The following is a 21626-nucleotide window of genomic DNA, read 5'->3' on the forward strand; positions in this document are numbered from 1 at the left end:
GTGAGTACTGCTAGGGAAAAAGCCGATGGGTTATGTTACCCCATGCTAGGCTTGGGCTCGTGGCAATTGGGCACTACAGCATACCCAGGTGGTGCGCTGGTACAGTTTAGAAAAGCTTTCTTGTTAAACCAGCAACACTCACTTGTGTGGCCCAGTCCCAGGAGTTGCATCTCCCTGGAGGAGCAGGCGCAATACTCTGCTGGGGCAGGAGTTAGGCCTGCTGCCTTCGGAGCCACTCGCTGTCCAAGTCAGGCAACAGTTGTGAAAGGGGAGGCGTTCAGAGGAAGAAATCCAGCTCAGACAAGTAAAGAAGTGTCAAAGACTGAATGGAGATAGAAAAAGTGCTGGATGAATTGAATGAAGGATAGAAAAGGGCTTTTTATATTTTAACAAATAGCTGAAACTAAGGTGGGTAAAAAAATCCAAAATGTTGAGGCTTCATAACTAAAATAGTTTATGCAAAGTTTAGGAGGGGCTGAATATGCAAGAGATGTGACTGGCACTTTATCTTGGATAATGTATTTAATTTGATCTGTCCACTTGAAAACAGAATCATGGAGATGGCTCAAAGTAGCTCGAACATACAAATGGAAGTGAAGCTAAGTACAGGAGAGAGAGAGCGAGAGAAAGCGAGAGCGAGAGCGAGAGAGAGTGTGTGTGTGTGTGTGTGTGTGTGTCTGTGTGTGTCTGTGTGTCTGTGTGTGTGTGTGTGTGTGTGTGTGTGTGTCTGTGTATTCTTTCTAATTTGGCTCCTGTATCAGCCTCAGTTTCTGAGGTGAGAAGTAACTTGAAGGGCTCTGCATTTGGATATCCCGCTTAGTCTTTGTAGTTGCCATGACTGTACATTCGCCTCAGGGAGCCAATTATAGGGCAGAAATAAAGCAAGATCAGATTTTCATGCAGGATTTCCATCATCCTAGAACTAAAGAATAAAAGAAAAGCGGATACTAATTTCTTGATGATAAATGCTTCTCGGGAATATTAGGTATGCTGGCTAACAATATAAACACACCTGTGAATTAAGATTTGTGGATACAGTTCATGTCTCCAGGGCTGTAAATGGCGATGTGCTTCTGGTTTAAAAAAGCCTCTCTTTCATCAACAGAAAGGTACCTATGGTGTTGAATGGGGTAGTTGACGCTAATCAGTACCCTGCCCATATGCTGAAGGGGGGGGGGGGTAAAAAAGGCTTTACAGTTTAAGTGCTTTCTTTTATTCACTGTGAAAGCACCCTACTAACTAAAATAGTAGGTATCTCTGATGTAATGGTATCTGAATAGTCACTATTTTTCAGTTAATTAATGCAAATCCTATAGGAATATTTCATACTCATTGTCCTAGATGAGCACACAGCAATCTGGTAAAATAAATGTCACAGGAATTAGAAAAAAAGATTCAATGTAATAATGCTGTCACACCATGTAACTTGCAAACCATCTAAATCAGTTTTAAGTATATAGATGGACACAGATATTATGCTAATTTTTTTGCTTTTCAAAAAAAAAGTAAATGTCACTCTTGTCTACCTTAAGTCCTTCGCTAGCTGATTATACAAATATAAGATGAATAAACCTTTTCTAAGATTAAAAGTTATGATCTGACAATGTGAAGAGGATGAACATTGTTCCTCCAAGTTAGCAGCTTTTGAACAGCAGGGGTTGCTTTCTGTTCCCTATCAGTGTAAGCTAGTATCACACTTATTTGTATGGCACATGCTTATATGGTTAACTTGCCACCTTTTTTTCTTAATTATGGTGGAGTCAGATCAAATAATAGAATTCAAGGTGAAACTAGTTTTTCATTGTAAGACCATGAAGCTATAAGAAGAGGCGACTGTCAGAAGATTCTTAAGCCTCAACAGTAACAAGCTATGGAGGAACCTGATTGCCATTATGGGGCTGTTTACAACCCACGGGCTGCTTGCATGGGAAATAACATTTATAACCATTACGTGCATTATGGAATTAAGATGTTCCATGCTTTTTCGCAGGATAACTGGTCAACGTAGGAAAGCACTATTTGTTAACAAACCCAATCTTAGGTTATGGGTGTTTTGGGGAGGGTTGTGACATGCAGTTGGGGGGGGGGGGTGTCTGTGTGTAATAATACAGAAGCAGGTTTAACCATACAATTAGAGAGATGTGTCTTTGCCCCATAGCTCTCAATCTGAGTATAACAGGGGATGACAGAAAGAGGTTAGAGGGAAAGAGGACCATTACAGAAGCAAAGGGTTGTGAAATGCCTTTTATTAGATGGACATTTTGGTGCACGTCTGAGGAGTGGTTTGTGAAAGATTTCATTTGGGCTGAAGAAAGGATGCACATTAAGCAAAAGGTAAGCCAGTTTATGATCCACTTAGTGATTTAAAAGTCACGAGGAAAACAACATTTAAAGGCTTCTCAAAGCTTTTTTATTATTATATTGTTGAAACATGCAGGAACCCAGCGTGTGTTTTTTATTTTGGGGCACTAGTGCTTCCTAATGGCAGTTTATTGTACTTTTCTAGGAAAAAAGCCTGCTTCCTTCAAGCATCAAGCGCTGATATGTCAATTTTATCTTTCTGAACAACAACAACAAAATCCCTTCTTTTTATTCCTGGTGACAAGCACACTGTCCTGTTTACATTCTAAAGTGAATGAACAGGCAACTGTGTCCCCTGAGAGCATCATTCCCCTCACTGAGTAGGAAGGAATTTGACAACCCCCAACCTCTGCGTCTGCGATGACTGCTGAGCACACAAGTAACCCGAGCAGGCACAGTGTTGCATGCTGCAGACACCGAAACACGAGCCTGCGGTCACCAGGAGGGTCACCAGGAGATGACTCCTTACGGGCAAACCCTCAATGCAGTATTGTCACCAAAAGCCTGAGGCAAATCTCAGGTCCATCAGTAGGAGTTCACCCCTTCATGATCGAATATACAGCCATGTTTCCTTCAGTGGTTTATTCTGAATTGCAGTAAGTATGGATTTTTCTCTTTGAAGCTCAGTTTGCTGAAGAGCTTTAGGATTATTTCAGTTTGTCTGTTCAATCATCTCCTGCAGCAATACCAATGAGAGTCTCCATGCTGCACCCAAAGCAAGGGCCAGGAGTTTCTGTTAGACTATCACACTGCATGCTCCAAAGATAGGTGAGATGAATGTAGATGTGGCAGTAGGTAGCCTGCAAGCCACAAGTTGTAAACCCTGTCTTGAGACTCTAATAAAAGGGATAAAAAGAGATTAAGAGTGGCTGGCCTCAGCATACTGAAGTCAAAATAATTTCTTGAGAGAGAAAACTAAAGTTGGAGTGGTACCCTTTTTATCCAAGCCTTTTTATTCAAGGAAGGGATCCTTGAAAAATTAAGCTCTTGACACTAACAGTGCTGGTGTACCCTGAAAACCAGGTGGCAATACTTTTGCAACCTCAGTTTAACAGAGTAGAGAGGCACTGATGGCAGAAAACTTGTTGCGTTATCTATTTGACTATTACCTGGAACAAGTTTAACTTATGGAAAAGAGCCATTAACAAAGAGAAGACCATCTGTTTAACATTTTTAAATAATTTAATAATAATTTAGTAGTTTTAGTAATTTAAACATTCCTTTTTCTGAGGTCTTCAAGTGTACACTGGGAGTCTCTACTACTTAAGGACTTGACTTTTCTGTACAGATAATTAACTAATTCCCTCTCATTGTGGCTTTTTGTTATTCTCCACATTTCTGTTTTTCTGCAAGCCAAGGGAAAAAAAGATCTCTTCAAGAAGGGCTTAGGTATCAGAAGCCTAGATGCTCACTTGTACCTTAAAAGATCAAACTTTCTAGAGATGTTTTCCCACACAGACCTGGAACATGCTAGAACTCTGCACTGAGCAGGATTCAGGAGATTCCCTGTTTCAGCTGTTGCTGGTCTTTGCTGTTTTTGAGGACAGGCAGGGAACACAGTGGCTGGGTGAGCTGCCTCAGGCCAGGCACAGCATGCAAGTTCGCATTACTAACTCTGCACAACACAGAATACCAGCAGAGGCTGACAGAGATTTTTAACACATCAGTATTTTTAGCTCAAGTCAGAATATAAAAAAAAGTCTTTTAAAGTCATCTTTCTTCTTTTAACAAGAAGTGACAGGTGCCGGAAGTCACAGCACAACAACCCGACTTCTATAAAAATATTTAATATCTAGAAGTGTGAAAGGTAGTGTATCGACTCATTAGCACAATTTGGAGCAGCTTCAGAAGTTGTGGCTTGAATTATTATTTATTATAAACTGACTCATCATTGCTGTACATCTAATTCTCCACAACTAATAAACTGAGCACTGAAAGTCTTTTTAAAGCTAATAATTAAACAGGTGGATAAAGTAAAAATATATTGCTATCCAGAATAAGTAAGCACACCATCAAAAAAACAGAAGAATTAATGTCTTTAATATAAAAATCACCTTTTTTTTCCAAAGTAGCAGCACTGTATTAAAGATACATTATAGTTAAATCTAGGGAACACAACTGTGATTCAGGATGACCTCATGTATGGCGTGAAATCTTCCAATTGAGTCATACTCCATTTTATGTACATTTTACCTCATCAAAATAAATTGAAAACAAATACTACATTTTCTGTTCAACAGCTCTCGCTACCACCATTTCTCAAAGAAAACACAGTCTCTAGAAACACCAATATTTGCTAGTAGTTTGGATATAGATTCTATCATTGGAGGTGGACCACAGATGTACCATAAAGTATCCTTAGATACATGTTTTTCTAGATCCTCTTCAGATATTCTTCCCTCTAACAAAGAAATAAGTAAGAAGTGAGAACAATATTTAATCATGAAGTAATTTCAGAAAGACACCAGACTGGTTAGGGTTACTTCAAGCACCCATTTCTTAAAAATAAGTCAGGCTTATTGAGGGATAGGTATCAAGGTTTGAGGCCTCCAAAACCACTTGTTCTTCTGGGAATTTAGATGAGTATCTCCAGTTGGAATTCATGGGATATTAGTCATTTAACAGGAACACGGCTTACGTACAACTAAAAATCTCACATTCGGATGAAAAATAGGTAAGTATCTCTCTAATCCAAGTACAACAAAAATGGAATCATGACAAAGTATCTCTTACAAGCTGTCAGCTTATTCTTCATCAATCCTGCTTTAAGCAGTAAATCTAGACAGGAAATACTAGTTCTTGGAACAAAATTTGCAGTGGAAAATACTCACATAAAGTTTAGAATTAACAGTATAAATTCTGTACAAATGGAGGTTCACTACAAATGAAAAGTTGCAGAAGTATGTTTTTTCTCTAAAGCATAATATGTACAATGAAATATTTAGGTTTTTCATATACAAATGTTCTTATTTATGCACTTGACTCATCTCATTTTGAATCTTTAAATGTAAAGATACTAAATTATGCATATAAACTTACACTAGAGATAACTACATTAACCTTGATCCTCTAGAACGCTACCAAACTTAAAACTTTAGAAATCTCTATGCCTTGCCGTTATATTTACCTGTGACATACGGCTGAAGTTCTTTACAGATCTGTGAACTCTGCTGGGTAACGTGGAAACGACATGTGATCTTTCCAGGAAATGCATTCATCAAACCAAGAATATTTTTCTGTAATGTTAAACACACTTGCTTACACCACAGTCCATTAAATCAAAGCGGATGTGTGCATGCAATCTCAGAACACCATTGATTATTACTGACTACCAAGACGCTTGCATTTCAGTGCTGAGAACTTGATGGAGTTGATTTAAAAGTAAAAGTACACAGGAATTCTGTACCTGGAACCTGAATACACTACCAGCTATGTTATTAGTGCTTTTCTCCTTTTTTTTTTCTTCTTTTTTTTTTAAACAATAGGTTGCAATTAGTAACACTTGGATCTGAGAACCATTTTTGTCCTTTCCTGTCTTCTTCCCCATATAAACTGTCCCAGCTTCCTCCTTCCACTTCCAAATGGGTTTTCCATTTTAAAAAAAAACCTACAGTTTTAATTTACCAGATTTAAGGAAGTTTTCAAGTCTGAGCTGCTGATCTGATAAGAACACTAGACCCTTTACTCCACTTTTCTTCTTCTCCAAGTAAAACCAACTACGTTTTAATGTTAACGTTATTTTTACCAGAGTAGAAGCTCTGTAATTTTCAGTTCCCTAATCCACAACTGTGAATTACCACCATCCATATTTGGTTACCACCAAAACCCAGTGGCTTCGGTTCAAATCACAGTGAAAAATCTGTCAGTCAGATGCTGCAATTAATTGTGAAACTAAGACTTTGTTGTTTACTGTCTAGATTCTGCACTACATGGGATTTTCATTGCTGGAAAGGATACTGGGGAAACTTTTAAAATATTCTGAAATAAAAGTGAATTTATTCTGTGAACATGGAAATTTTAGCTCATTGTTTTATGTGTTTGCTTACCAACTAGTCTACTAAATTGAACAGACTGCCCTGGGTTGCTAACAAAAAAAGAACAAGACAGCTTCTACTTAATATACAAAGATGTTTCTGAGTCCCTCTAAAGACTTGGAATAAAAACCAGTATAGACACTGCCTTATACCACTCCCCTACTATATCTAATATTGGCCCAGTTTCACTGTTTTGAATGTGACTATAAACTTATGTCCCACTCATATGGAACCACACAAAATTTGATAGCACTTCTGAAACAAATTACTCCTTTTGATTTGAAATCCTAAGATCTAGCTAGAAAGAGGGTCTGACCAGTTTTAAGGCAAGTCTTCACCTGCTTACATAATCCTGCGGTCATCCACAGCACCTGCTTGTAAGCCGTCACTGTGCAATTCAGTGACAGGGACAGAAAGTGGCAGGTATCATACACATGACATGAAACACCACAGTACCGTTTTCCAGTATCCTATGGCAAGGAACACACTCTTCTGTTTAACTGAATGAAGAAAAATTTGAACAGCTCAGCAGCATCTTTACAGCCTAGTAAATTAGCGTACAAAATTAAGCAGATTGAGGGAACAGGTCCTTCAAACTGCTAGCAGTTCACAGGATGGTTGAGGTTGGAAGGGACTTCTGGAGGTCATCTAGTCCAACCACCCTGCTCAAGCAGGGCCACCTCCAGCTCCTTGCCCAGGACCGTGTCCAGTTGGGTTTTGAGTATGTCCAAGGAAGGAGACGCCACAACCTCTCTGGGCAACCTCTTCCAGTGCTTTGTTACCCTCACAGTAAAGAAGTTTCTCTTTATATTCGGCTGGACCTTCCTGTGTTTCAGTTTGTGCCCATTGCCTCTCGTCCTGTCGCCAGGCACCACTGAAAAGGGTCTGGCCCCATTCCTAATAGAGCTTTATACAGATGCATCTCTTAACAACATAAGACCTCTAGTGATCCTGTTTCCCCAATTCTGTGCACAGAGGTAAAGAATCTTTCATATACACGTTCTGGATACGAGGGACACGTGAAGAAAGAAGGGTATGATATATTTTAAATACTGCAGTGTATCATTGTGTTCTCTCTGTTCCAGAAGCTCTAATACAAAAGCTCTGCTATTACAACACTGCTGAAATGGAATTTTTAGGAAATACTGGTGCATGTGCCAAATATAAATTGTGCATGCTTAGAACAGAATCAGAGACTAGTAGCTGGCCAAATGAAAGAGCTGATAGGTTCCAGTTTATTGTGCTGCCTTTAGTGACTAACAAATGGCTTTTCAAAGAAAGGAAGTATCTTCATCTCTAGTAATCTGGTAGAAATACAGGGGGGAAAAAAACTACTGGTGGGTACTGTAAGCCAAACCACCCTTTGTCACAATACATAGCTTCTGGAATCAAGACAAATTTTCACCTTTCAACTTAGCATATTTTCCTCAATATCTTACAATCAAAAGCCTTCAATTTTTCAAGGAAACCTAAATCATTAGGAATGCCTCTTTACAGAAGATGTGCTAATTTGACCTTAAAATGTTATCAGTGACCCTTACTGGCTGAGTGTGTGGCAGCTGATCTTTCACTGCTCTGTAAATGCTGATGGAGTACCATTACAAACAATTTTACAAGAACAGCTTATATGTCTTTCATTCATATACTAGCACCCTATAATAACCAATATATTTATCAGCAAAGCTCCATGATTTTAGAGAGTATTTCCTTTGGATATAACTGCTCTTGTTAGTCTTTAAATTCAATATAATCTGTACTAAGATGATGTGGTTATAGTATTATATATTACATATACTATTAATGTGTATATACATATTATAGTATATAAAATCTCTAGTATAGTATGATACTATTATGAGATGACAGTAAAATGTAGACATCGAGGGCAAACTGACTTATCAATAAAGTCAATGAAAATCAAGCAATCCAATAACATTCTTTATTTGTATACTAGGATAAGTAATTAAACAAAATACACCAGATTTGGTGCAGGAAGTGACTTTTCCTTCTATTTGTACAGTGCCTTACACAGGGGGGTCCTCTGTAATTTGGCACTAGAATGATACATGCACTAACAGATGAATAACTGAATTCTAATTTTGTTTTGTATTTACCTTAAATAAGAGCTCGTTTGTATTTTTTGCACTGTAGTACAGCTTCACAGTTCCTATTTTGTATCCATATCCTTTACTCTCTTGATATTCATGAAGATCTGCTATATGCAGCAGTATAGCAAACAATGGGTTAATTCCAACACCCCCTGCTATCAGCACTAGTTTTACAGGGGGGTCACCAGGCTGAGGATCAAAGAAGAAATCACCTCCCACTCGCAGAGCCACTTCTGAGTCAAGAGTACACTAGGATGGAAAAGAAGATACTTAATTTCAAAACTAAAAGCAAATGTGGAAATATTATTCTTCTTGCACCATGAAGTCACAAGACTAGCTGGACTTCAGACTGTAATTTTTGATTTTTATTTTTACCAATGAGATAAAACTCAAATGAAGTATTTTAAAACACATACAGAGTTAAGTTATCTGAAGTCAGTTGTTTCAGGGTTTTTTCAGGTTCTAGTTTCACCCTTAGGCTATGATAAAGGCAGGATGGTGATTCCCCCTACTCTGGCCCATGAGAATTGAAAAAGGAATGAGCCATGCAGGAGTTTCTCAACTACATTATGTGGTTGTAAAAAACCAAGGTTAACATGTAAGATTACACTTTTACCCAAACCCAGCTTCGTGTCAAAAAAGGCATTTTTATCAGGTCACAGAAGGAAGTCAGACTGAGTTACATATACTTGGAAACTTTTTCTATTCCCATTCCTAAAAAACAAACAAACAAACAAACAAAAAACAAATAAAACAACAAAAAACCCAGAAGTGAAGCCTCCACAAGAAATTTCTTGTAGAGCCACTTTTGCATTTGCTACATTAGAGTTGTAGAATGAAAAAAATCAGGGAAAAACATTCATTCTCTCTTCATCCTCTACTTGTACTGAAGAAATGATTTCTTGGAGAAATGTACCAAAGTAAGTTTTCTGAAACATGGAAAACTAAAGCTATAATAAATAAAACATTTTGAGCAATGTCTTTATGGTATACAAGTACTGCTTCTACTCCAGCTTGGCCACCTATATCTATGTGAAGGGTGAAACTGAAGTACAAGGAAATCAGGCAAGTTCTCCCACATCACAGTAAGTTAACAGAACAAATAGGAGCAGAAAACAGAATTCATTTCAGACCAAATATATATTTTTTAAAGGACAGGGAAACAAGGCAGGAAAAAAGGAGAGAAAAAAAGAAAGGTAAAAATACAAAAACTGCTGAAAAAATAGCAGTTAATTATTTAAAAGTGCTTCCTCCAGAAAATCCTGATATCAGGAAACAGTAACTGAAACAAGACAATCTCCATTAATGACAACTGTATAGTAAGAAAGGTCCAAACACATAACAGTTCTATCAGGAGGACGAAGGAGGTCCTTTGGAACAAGTATGGCATAGAAGCAAGATGTTCTGAGAGTAGCTAGCAGGACCATTAGAAAAAGTCTCTTGCCTTTCTTAATTATTGCATAAAGTATTATTTCTGAATTATAGTGTAAGAAAATCAGCATTTAATATCTGAAAGTGATTTCACTCTTCCTTCTCAACACACACTGCCAGGCTTTCTCACCACGTTGTAGTCTGTTTTAGAGAAGCACAAATCTAGAAATGTTCCAGATTCATACGGCACAGGAAGGACATAGGATATGGTCTCCTTCATGGAAATAAAAGCGTTTTTTTTAATGGAGAAACATCACTCTTGTCCAGTCTGCCTCCATCAGCTATCGCTCATGTAGAATGGATATTGGCCAGATGAAGAATCTCTCTTAATGAGTATTTTGCATCAGCAGTCTCCCACATATTCTAATGCTTTAGCCATGGCAATAATAACCGTAAGTCAGTGCTCAAGAACAAACAATAAATTCTGGAGTAATGCTGTGGGAAAGTGTTGTCCTTTAGCCTAGCCTGCAGATACAGCATTGCAATCATTTAGACAGAAAGGGAAAGCACATACAGCACTGCAATCATTTAGACAGAAAGGGAAAGCAATATATTATACATATATTTTACTACATAAAAGGCTGTGTTTTCCTGAAGCTATAAAGTACATCATGATGAAATCAGTGATTTTATATACAGTAATGTTAAAGCTTAAATATAATCACCTCTGAAAAAAGTTAGATGCAGTAAATAAACGAGGATTAATTATTCCCATAACACCTTTTCACCCTGAGATTACAACATTCTTATTTATAAATGACTTTTAAACAATTAAGGTTTTCAACCACTTACACAACCTTTTCAAATTCTAAGTTGCTACAGTTTTTCCTTCTCCCTTCCTAAGGAAAAGCATGCACTCTTGTTTAGATAGAAAAGCCGATACATACCCTGCTGGTTTTTCCACAGCATCAGATTTGAATGAGTCTACTTGTTAACTAAAGATTTCCTTATAAATTCAACCAGAAAATTCAGCAACAAATTCAATTATGACATCAAAAATCCCAAGAGAGTCTCCAGAGATAGGGAACTACAAAGTTAGGCTTTTCATACTCTCTAATGAGCAATAACAAAGAAATAGGCAATCTTCCATGTAATATGTAGCCCAGTGACATGTCCACTGCACGTTCTACACGGCATCACAAAAAAGGTTATTTCATTCAAATTCCAGTGGAGATAACTTGATGCAACACAAATTGAAATACTGTGCACGATCACAATGTAACTACTAGATTAGTATCACTGGATATTCTAAATTCTTAAATAGTAAAGTTGCATCAATCTTTACTAAAACCTGTTGGCTACTGGGCAGAACTGCGATAGTTGTAAGCCTGGAAGAATCTGTCAATTTAAACCCTGCAGCCACATTTAAGAAATATAAGTGGCAGGCAGAGAACAGTAAATAGGACAGATCATAGTAAATAGGATGGTGAACAGAACAAAACAGCAGATAGGACAGGTCATTATGAAATACAAGCAATAGAGAAGGTACCCTTCTGACTCCAACTAAGTGGGGTAAACAATCAGTAGAGATGAACAAAACACTGCAAGAGGCAGAGATGTCAGACCTTTACTTCTAATACAGCAAAAATCAGGTCTTGGACTATTTACTATTATAAAAATTATGCGTATTTAAAAGAATACTGCAGAAATTCTGAAGTATTCTGTTGCTTTACTGTTTTACAAAAACCAATATAAATGTCTCTTTTTTCCTCTTTAATAATTTATATTTTTGTCTAACAATGACTCCGAGTTTGTACTTGTAGAAATGGTCAGGAATGATGGCAAGGTATCAGCTATAACTCTGTAAAGCATAACATAGACTGGATTCAGCAATAAGACTTAGAAGCATGAACACAAGTTAGCATAGTGTTTTTTCAACCTTTTTCAGTGCATGAATTTCAGAGGAGTGACAGCCCTTATAAACGCTGACTGCAATATCACTGTAAGTCCACAGACCACAAGCTGAGTCAGAAGATCACAATAACCAAATCACCACATCAATATCTTATTTCAGTCTCTTAGAGAACAGAAGGCTTTAACATTTATGTTGTATTAAAAATGACTAAACAAGTCAACAGGACTTTTGCAATCAGTATCACAAGGTGGTCTGAAATAAAAACAAAAAGGGCAAAAATGCAAATCTCTCAATCAACATTGAATATCACTTACCTCAGTGTGAATCCAGTGAGCAGGAGGATGAACAGCATGCTTTACTGCCAGCTCTAATATTCCATCTCGTTCCAACAGACCAGGGCTTGAGCATATTGAGAATCCCCCAACTACAGAAACTCCAGGAATAAAGAAATCAACCCTGAATATTAACCAGAAAGAAAAGTTAAAAAAAACAAACATGGAAAATAATAACCGAATATTGTTGCAAATAAAGTGACTGGCTTTATTTCAATTATCTTTCCTTTACAAACACATCTTCATTTTGATCACAGACCTCTTCCAAAAAACTAAGGACTCCAGCTTGAGTAACATCATCTCATTAGAATTATCTTCATCTAGAAAATATGTCATCAAGCAAAGAAAAAAACACCTGTATTAAACTAGCAAATTTTAAAACTGTTCTGCTTGCAGCACTAGATGCAATGTCTTAAGAGGAAGCAGAATTGTAAAATGTTTAAATTAATTATTTGCATATTAGAAAAACAAAACAAAAACACAACATAGTCCAATGGAATGGTTTAAATCCCGCTCTTTTCAGTGCTTTTTATTGTTCCCTTTAATTTTCAAACATAAGGCAGCTGAAAAACTAATTTTAGAGAAATTGCTCTTGATTGCACACTTCTTTCCTTGGGAAGATGAAATATATGAAGTTAAAACACAGTGTGTAAAAAAATTTCTTACATGAAAAGTCAGTCACTACAGTTAGCAGAATTGCTTTACCTATTGAACTACACTGCCCTCTGGTGGTAGACATGCTTTTCTAGTTGGCAGAAAATTGGACTAGAGTAAATTACATTTTTTTAAGCGAAGTTAAACCATGCATGACCTTCTACAGATTAGAAGGTAACACATAGCTAACCTTTTGAGATGAGAGACTATGGAAGACAAGCCATTACTGCATGTTTGCTGTAATTCATTTTCATAAAGTAAAATTCTGATATTCCGAATAGTATCAGAAAAAGTTAGGAACTGGTTTACGATCTAACATTTAAATCTCTATACTACCAAATCTTTAAATATTTCAAATTTCTGCAGGACATAGCAAAATTCCTATAATTCAAAAATCCCCTAACCTCTAAATCCAGTTGGGCTGCTCCTCTTAGGGACTGATACCACACTTGTAAATGACACCGAGTACTATACAGTGATTACTCAGTTCAAGCGTCAGTTAAGTTGGCTTCAGTATTAGCTAAATAAGAATGTAAGGAGAAATACGGACTGCCTTTCACTGCACAGGCATTTCCTTTTAATGAAAGGGCTGTATTCTTCATGGAGACCACAAAATGTAAAGGGAGAAGAAAAGCACTTTGAATAGTTTACTACTTTCTGAAGAAAAAAATCTTACTACTTGCTCCCCACAGAGCTTCACGCTTCAAAGAAAAATATCCTCTAAGTATATACAAAGTTATGACAGACAAAATTATGACAATACTACATTGATACTATTTTTTTACTCTATGTTAATAAACACGATGGCTCATAAAGGTATCTGACTGCAAATAAAAGGTCAACAACCAAAAGAAGCTGGGAAGACTGGCTAATCTGAAAAATCAGTCATTTGGTTTATTCCAGTGTTCTCAGCTTCTGCAGCCCCACTGACCCCTGGGGCTGAGCATCTCTGGCAGTAAGGATCTAAGAAATTAGAGAGAATGATTCCTATGTTGCAGCATTTACTAGATCAAAGAACACCTCAAGAAGCTACCAAAGCTCTTTACCACCCTCTGCTGGAAAATAAAGTAATCTTGGTATTTCAACTAATGTAAAAAGTTAAGAAATTATATTTATGCTGTAAAGTAACAATCTAGATTCAAGTTAAAATTTCTCCTTGAAATATAAGAGAGGAATTATTTGTGCCTGGGAAATACACATACACAAACACTGCTGTAAAACCTCAATGTAATTTACTTTTTACCTTCTAAATTACTAATGGAGGCGTGTGTTTTTTTCTGTATTAGTATTTTTTTCCCCATTACACAGTTATAAGAGATTTCAGTGCACAGCATATCATAACATAGTGGACTAGCTTGTGTTTCTGATGGCTTATCTCATTTTAGCTATGTGCAGTAAGAAACAAGAGGACTCCTAGAAAAATGCTATTCATAACAGTGTAAGTGAAAAGAATAATTCTAGGGGCAAAAAAACCCTATGAACTGACAAAAAAAGAGAGAAAGAAAAGATGTGAAACAGTAGTTTTTCATTTCTCTCATTTTAAAGGTTATGTAAGCCAAACATTTAAGGAAAGAAAACCATTAGTAGTTACAGAGGAAGAGTTCAGAAGCATGAAAACCATAAAGGTACTTCTTCAAAGTATTTATAACATGATAGACCTCGTGTTTCAGTAAATTCAAAACAGATGAGAGCAACTAATCTATTATTACTTTACCTCATATAAAGACCAAAACCTACTAGCATGCTTGCAAAACAAATTCATTTTTGCTTATGAAAAAATGGATAATTAAAAAACTTCAAAACACACTGCAGTTACAAACTTCGGCTGTAACATCTTACTACAGCAAATTCTACCAAGTTAGCCTTTTCTACTGAGGAAATTGTGGCCTGATTTTTCTTATTGCTCATCAAAAAATGTGACCACAGTTTATAGCTACAAGTATAGAGAAGATATTGTATGCCTTACAATAGCGTTAGAATACTTTCAAGGAAGAAGAAAATGAAAAAGTAATTATAATTAAAGCTTTCAGTTTTCAGCATGGTAATTGCTAAAGCATTTTTGAAGGGTAAATGCATTTTCCAAGTACTGGCAAGCAAGAATTTAATGAGTCACTGCACATGTGCAAAAACTGCATCAAATTACTTCACAAACACAAATTATTGCAATCAACATCATCTCTTCCGGTTCTAAATTTAAAAGGCAGCATATTAACACTACATGAGTAACATATGCTGTTAATACCCTAGCAACTATACTTTGATTCCAGCAAAATCACTCTCAGCTGGCCAAATCAATAAAAAGTTTAAGAACATTTAAATGACCAATGCCAAAGCAACTAGTCATAGTTCTAAATTAGTCTTTAAGAGAAGAAAAGTGATGGAGGTAAAGTATTTTTAACAAGGAAGGAAGATAAACAAGAAGAGCCACTATGACCCTGGAAAAAAGCTGTAAGGGTTGTTTAAACAAACAGCTAATTATTTCAAAGGCCTAATAATTCAAGTTAGTTTGTTTTCAAGTACGCATATCTGTATTTATATATTAAACTGATCTATCAGGCTTAATTTTCAGATAGGGAACTTTTAGGGAATAAATACAGGATGTCAGGCAATTCTGATTTAATTAAAGAATTGTAACACCAAAATAACTAACTTATAAATCACCAACATTCAGTCTCTGCTCCACTATAAAGATGACCAGCAAATAAAGACTGTTAGAATGGCTTGCAGAATAAAGTGCTGTGTACTTTAAAGTACTCTTGCAGAAATATTGTAACACATATAAATCAGAGCAAAACATTGAAACCATCAAACGTTTAAAGAATATCCATTTCTGCCCTTTTAAAATCAGTATTAGCATATTTAATAACAGCTATTTTAGAATTATGACAAATATAAACTGTTTCACAGAGCACCTAATAACAAAACATTATATAACATAAATTCATAAATTTTTCAAAATTACCAGAGCCCTTTTTAACATTTTATTACGCTTTCCCTCTGCTAGAATTTCCCCCTCAGATATCAGGGATCTTACCATTGTCCTGCTTTGAAAGTAAAATCTTTATTTGTGATAGCCAAACGAAGTCTTTTGACTGTCTCCGATTCATTGCTGATTCCACACACTTTTGCTTGTGAAATCATCTAACAAAAGGAAAATAAGTCATTGTGTTATGCAGACAGCATTTTCCACAGAAGTACTCAAGAATCTCTATATGAAGCATCTAGCACTTTGCATGTTACTTGCAGTGTTTCATTACCTAAAGCATCAACATTTTTTCACCGTGACAGAGAAGTAAGAATAGATTCACTTACTTCATTGAATGGAAAAATGGTTTTCTATTTACAATTCGCCATGTCTGTCATTTTTGCCAGGGTTAATCTAAACTTGTATATAAATTCTTTTACTTCAGTTGAAGAGAATATAAAGAGAAGTGATTGCTGGTTACCACTTTTCAGACTCTGACATTTACACAAGGCAAACATTCCTGTATCATTCTAGCAACAAAGTAAAAAGATCTCTGATGTAAAGACTGACAAAACTCTTAAAGGGAGACCAGCTGCTACTGAAGTCACTGGGATCTCTATCTATTCTTATTAATTAAATGCATTACCAATCTGAAAGATTACATTACAGCAAAGCTTACATTAGTGCATTTACACACATACCCATTCTCACACACAGACATTTGACCACACATATGAATTATGAACACAGGAAAACTGTGACACTGGCATTCAATTCTAGCTAACAGCAGCATTATTGTTTGAAAAGAAGATGGGACTGGATATAAGAGCCAAAGTTATTTTATCTCATACCATTTTTAAAATGGAAAGAAAAAATTCTGAAAGATAATGCTTTTCTAAATGAAAAGCAATCTTGCAACAGGATGGACCACTGGGGAGGAGCTCCTCACTTAAACTCCTTGATGCCAATCAGCAGAACATGGATTACCAAACTCTCCTTGCCTCTCCTCTTCAGGTACTTCTGAGTTATGATTAATACCTGTTTTCCTCTACAAAGAAAGCAATGCCTTAAACAGTTTTCTAAACAGGTCAATTTACATATTCTGTTAACAAATGCTAATGCCATTTACCACAATAAGAAATACTAGAACACCACCACAACTCTTTATTTCTCATCTGTGTAAGATCAAATAGCTTATGAAATGAAACTTTAACCAACTACGCTCTAATTTAAAACACATGACAGGAAATTAATCTCTTAATGTTTTCATAAAGCGACATTTGAACATGTCTACTATCCCATAAGACAGTAGGACATTTGCTAATTTAAAATAAAGTAGCATACTTTTCCACTTTAGCAGACAGAATTAAACGGGAAATACAATCATTCTAAGTTAACAAGACAAGCATCAGATACATGACAAATAGTTGTTTTGATGGAGAAATCTTACGTGCAAGAAATGGACATTAAGTTTTGACCTTCTTCCTTCTCTTTTTCACTTGTCACTATACTCCCTAATTTGTTTTTTGGCCAATACGTCTGACAGAGCACTGAAAATCTGATTCTCCATCAGAATAAAGTTATTACAAAAAATTAATTTCAAGTTAGAGCAACCAAAGACTTTCAGTGAATATTTTTACACAACAGTATCCAACTGGCCCCAAGCAAGAAAGTAGTGAGGAGGAGGACACAGTATTCTGGACTTTGCGTTTGTATTTCAAGAAAGCATCAGGCACCTCCCTCCAAAATGCCTACACTTTTATCTTTCCTTGTATGTTATGAAAGGATATTTTTCTATATTTTTAAATCTGGAATTTGGAGCACAATAATGGAAATCCGTAAGAATCTGAGAAGCTTGTATATAGAAAGCGGATAGTAGCATGATTTCATTTCACCTATCATACTCCATAGCTGACCTGAGTCCTATTAAATTTCTTTTATAACATAAAGAGAATCATATAGGTCACCGACAATTTTTATACCTCACTGAATTTCACCATTGACCTCAAAATACACCTATTTTACAACAGTATCAAATATGAAAAATGAGTGGGAAAAAAGGTAACAAAACTCCTGTAGAAGACAAAATGAAGCCTAACAATCAAATAGAATTATCTAGTTTCTTCACACCATAAAAAATTAGCTATATCCTATAGAACAGGACACCAACCTCCTGGCGAAAATTATTTGCTGTTCTCTCTAGATGATCCATCTTTCTTTTCGACTTTGTTGTGCTGCAACAAAAAGCAAACAAAGATAATTGTCATTTTGACAACTCTGCTAGTGCCCCTTAATGATATAAATTTCTATTAACATAATTTGCCAGTGTAATCCAGCCTACATTCTGGATGACAAAAGACTAAATAAGAATTAAATAAAAAAATATAATCAGGAATTAACCAAGTATTCACAGGTACTGTAACAACTTTTCAGCTTCATTTTGACAGTGCTATTATGACATTCTCTTTTAAAAAAAGAGCAGTGTTTGTAGCTGGATAACCTACCCATTCACTGTGCAGTAACAAAAAGCAGAGTGCCTCAACACCACCAATGCAGAATGAGTGGGAAAAATTCGACCAGTACCTCTCAGTAACTGAGGAATAGTAAAACCCACAGAAGTAGCAGCACAGGCCATCATGAAAAGCTTTTCTTCAAAATTACCAGCTCCTGAAAAATCCATATAAATATTAAAGAAAATACACATTGTTTAATACAGCTTGTTTCCACCCTTTATTTCCCACAAATCAGAAAGGCCAAAGCTCAGCTGGAACTAAAACTAGAGGAAAACATGCAGGATAACAAGAAGGAATTTTACAAGTATGACGGTAGCATAAGGCAGTAAAGGGAAAATGTGCATCCATTGTTCGAAGGGGAAAGCAACCTAGTCACAGATGAATGCTACACTTCTTGCCTCAGTCTTCACAGGCAAAGTCTGCTCCCAGATCTCTGCTTGTACCAGTAGTGTTTGGGAAGGAAAGGGACAGCTAAGAGTGGGGCAGCAACAGTTTAGGAACAGCAACACAGCAAATGTTAGATCCTAGATAATAATTATGATCTGTAAACAGTTAAGCAAGAAGTAGATCCTTACATGCATTAGAGTGGAAACATGGTGTGAAGTTTCAAAATCACATACTAAAATGGAGCTATGACAGAGAAAGATAAGCTGACCACATAAAATAGTCAAAACAACTTAGAAATATCCTTTACTTATAAAGTGCAGGAACAGGTTCACAGTGAGCCAAAAGATCTCTCTCATTGCTTATAAATCTGCCTTTGTTTTTCTAAGATGGATTAGCATAATTCTCTATCCTATTATCCTCACCTATCGAATTATTGTATTATTTCTATGATGCGGTCCCTTGTTTCTTTAAAATCTTTCACTTCCATTTAAATATCTTTTGCAGCATTCTTTTAAAGCATATAATTTATTTCCAAAATGTTTTGTTTTTCATTTTGAATCCTTTGAAGTGGCAATGATCCAGCTTGTTTAACTAATCAGGCCTATACTCTCTAGGCTTTCACTGACAGCTGCATTGGCTGGTCATTGAGTAATTTGTCCTGTTTGTAATCTTGTACAAATGAGAGGCAGAGCTTTCATAAATTAGGCTGCTCAGAAATGGAACACTTTCTTTTTTTAACTATTCACAATTTGTAATATCTTTTTAGCATTTAACTCCACAGCAGCTTACAGCTTTTTAATGGGGAATTTATATTAAAAAAAAAAAAAAAATTCTGCCACCAGTAGCAAAACTTACTTGAAAAAGTTTTTGCTGCAGGATATACGGAATATTCTGTTTCAACAAAATACTTCAATACTTTCTACATGCAAATGTTTAGAAGCTACTGATTAGTAACACAAGCATTAAAATTCAAAAAATATTTTAGCAGGACAAAATATGCATCTAATGAAGAAGCCACACCCCACCAAATCAGCATGTCCAGTCTGCAAACCCTTTGGGGTGCACAAATTCATGAGATTAGTTTATAATCTGGAGTCTTTTAGATATTATATTTTGTTTATATCTATCTATCTCTCATTTCTTAGTCTTCCAGGTGATTTTTGGTTCATATTTTCATTTTTTTACCACTTTAATTAAAAGCAAAAATGAAGGAATTTTGAAAGTGGACATTCTTATGTAAGCTGCTTATTCCAATAGCTATAACTTTAATTAAAACACCACAAATTCAAAATGAGCAGATAGAGTCAACAGAATTAGTGATGCTAGCCTTGGAAAGCCAAGGACTGATAATACAGACTTAATTATCCTTTTTCCATGCTCTGTTTTTTTAAATTATCACATCCTTCAAAACCCATTCTGTAATTAATTGCTACAAACCACAGCAACATCTGCTGGTAAAATAAGTGGTGTAACTTTAAAATCCATTAAAGATTCTGGACTGTTTATTTCACATTCTTGGTTTAACCTAATCATATGGCTGCGTAAGATTGACAGCCATTTAAAGCTAGCCTCATTTTCACTGCTACTGCTTTAGGAAAGAATACCTCCAGACCTACACATGAAAATGTAAAAAAAAATGGGGAGTTAAGTATCAGTATACCAATATGTAATACTGAAAGCAAATGCCAGCTTTAGTTTTATCATAGCAGCTACAATTTTGAAGTCAAGGCTGAAAGGTCCTGTTGATACAGAGTATTTTAAGACTGAAACTCTAACTTCAATTAAAAATAACTCTTGAATAGTAGTCTATCCCAAAAAGGACACTTGTTTGATTTACATTGTCATCAATCACTTTGAACTCCTGAAAATCACAATAAAATCAGTTTTAATTTTCACTCTTTAACTAATAAATTCCAAAATCTATGTTAATGAGCCTTTACAAAATGTGAACAGACTCTCCCCATCTGACGCCTCAGCAACTTTCTTGGCTCATCCAGCTCCTAAACTCCCAGTCTGGTGGGAAGTTCTTGCCTTTTTTTTTTTCCTCCCTCTCTTCCAAGCCCTTCGGAAATAGCCAACCTAATACTACCTTTCTTCCTTTGCTCTGCAGAGAGAACAAATGCTGGTGCTGTGTGTGACCCCTTCCTCTCCTCACCTAAAACTAAAATCAAGTAATTAATTTTCTCCTTACCCTCTGACCCACTAACCCTGGATAAAATCAATCAATGCATCTCCTCTTTTTCACAATGCTACACTGAATCTGAAGGAAAAGAGCCACTTTTAGTTACCCACAAAACAATGAAGAGCAAACTACTACAAAAGTTAAGAGTTTTGAGAGGAAAGCAAGGAATCTAAAGCAAGTGAGACACGGAACCTTGTGCAAAAAACGACCACGTATATCGCTGCAAACAGCCTTTCCCCTTGGCCCAGCATTAACAAACACACGGCGGGAGGGCACAGGAGAAGCCTGCGCCTGGCTGAAGCGGGGCAGCAGGAGGCTGGACGGCGTCAACCATGCCGCCCTCCCGCCTCAGCTGGGGAAAGGGCAAGGTCGCAGCAGCACCCTGCTGGGCCCCTGCGGCCCCTAAGGACCCCTGCTCCGTGCCCCTCCGCTGGGCGGGAAGGCGGACATGACCGGGAACCGGGGGAGCCTCTGACTGGAGGGAAGGAGGCAGGGAGGGAGGGAGGGAGGGGGAGAGAGAGAGAGAGAGAGAGTCGGGCGTTAAACCGCCGCCCTCCCCAGCCGCCGTGTGGAGGGGAGGAGGGAGAGGGGAGACCCCGAGAGCCCCGCGGCCCCGCCCCCCAACGGCTCGCGCCCTCGGCGCGGCGCCACGCCCCCCCCCCAACGGTCTCCCCTGGCCGCGCGCTGCGCTCCTCGCGCTCCCCCCTTTCCTCCCGCCTCACGCCGCAGCACCCCTACCGGCACCGCATCACGTGACGCTGTCAAGGGACGGAGGCGCGCGCGGCGGCTGCGCAGAACCTGCAC

General features: G+C 37.1%; 1 protein-coding gene across 4 annotated transcripts; it reads right to left on the bottom strand.

Annotated features, from left to right (window-relative positions):
• Positions 1 to 4384: 4384 nt before the first annotated feature.
• OXNAD1 (oxidoreductase NAD binding domain containing 1) lies at positions 4385 to 21623 on the bottom strand. 4 transcript variants are annotated; one of them, XM_026103818.2, is made up of 8 exons: positions 21561 to 21623; positions 18245 to 18407; positions 17911 to 17974; positions 15810 to 15916; positions 12104 to 12245; positions 8510 to 8752; positions 5489 to 5597; positions 4385 to 4762 (listed from the first exon to the last, which is right to left on the bottom strand). In XM_026103818.2, exons 2-8 carry the CDS (start codon positions 18376 to 18378, stop codon positions 4608 to 4610), a joined length of 954 nt encoding a protein of 317 aa, XP_025959603.2. In that variant the 5' UTR covers positions 18379 to 18407; positions 21561 to 21623; the 3' UTR covers positions 4385 to 4607. The 4 variants fall into 4 exon arrangements, with proteins under 4 accessions (XP_025959603.2, XP_064362307.1, XP_064362306.1 ...); XM_064506237.1 differs by having other exon boundaries at positions 18324 to 18407; positions 21561 to 21619; XM_064506236.1 differs by having other exon boundaries at positions 21545 to 21562.
• Between the last annotated feature and the right edge of the window lie 3 nt (positions 21624 to 21626).

This window comes from Dromaius novaehollandiae, chromosome 2 (assembly GCF_036370855.1).
Source record: "Dromaius novaehollandiae isolate bDroNov1 chromosome 2, bDroNov1.hap1, whole genome shotgun sequence".
Classification (NCBI taxonomy): domain Eukaryota; kingdom Metazoa; phylum Chordata; class Aves; order Casuariiformes; family Dromaiidae; genus Dromaius; species Dromaius novaehollandiae.

What these genes read in the sequence shown, in the direction of transcription:
- OXNAD1 (XM_026103818.2), bottom strand. Translation starts at nt 18,378, where the DNA reads ATGATGGCCTGTGCTGCTACTTCTGTGGGTTTTACTATTCCTCAGTTA. An exon ending in CAAATAATTTTCGCCAGGAG is followed by an intron (nt 15,917 to 17,910) that starts GTTGGTGTCCTG and finishes TCCTTTTGTTAG; the next exon opens with ATGATTTCACAAGCAAAAGT. An exon ending in ACTTCAGCCGTATGTCACAG is followed by an intron (nt 4,763 to 5,488) that starts GTAAATATAACG and finishes TTTCTTTGTTAG; the next exon opens with AGGGAAGAATATCTGAAGAG.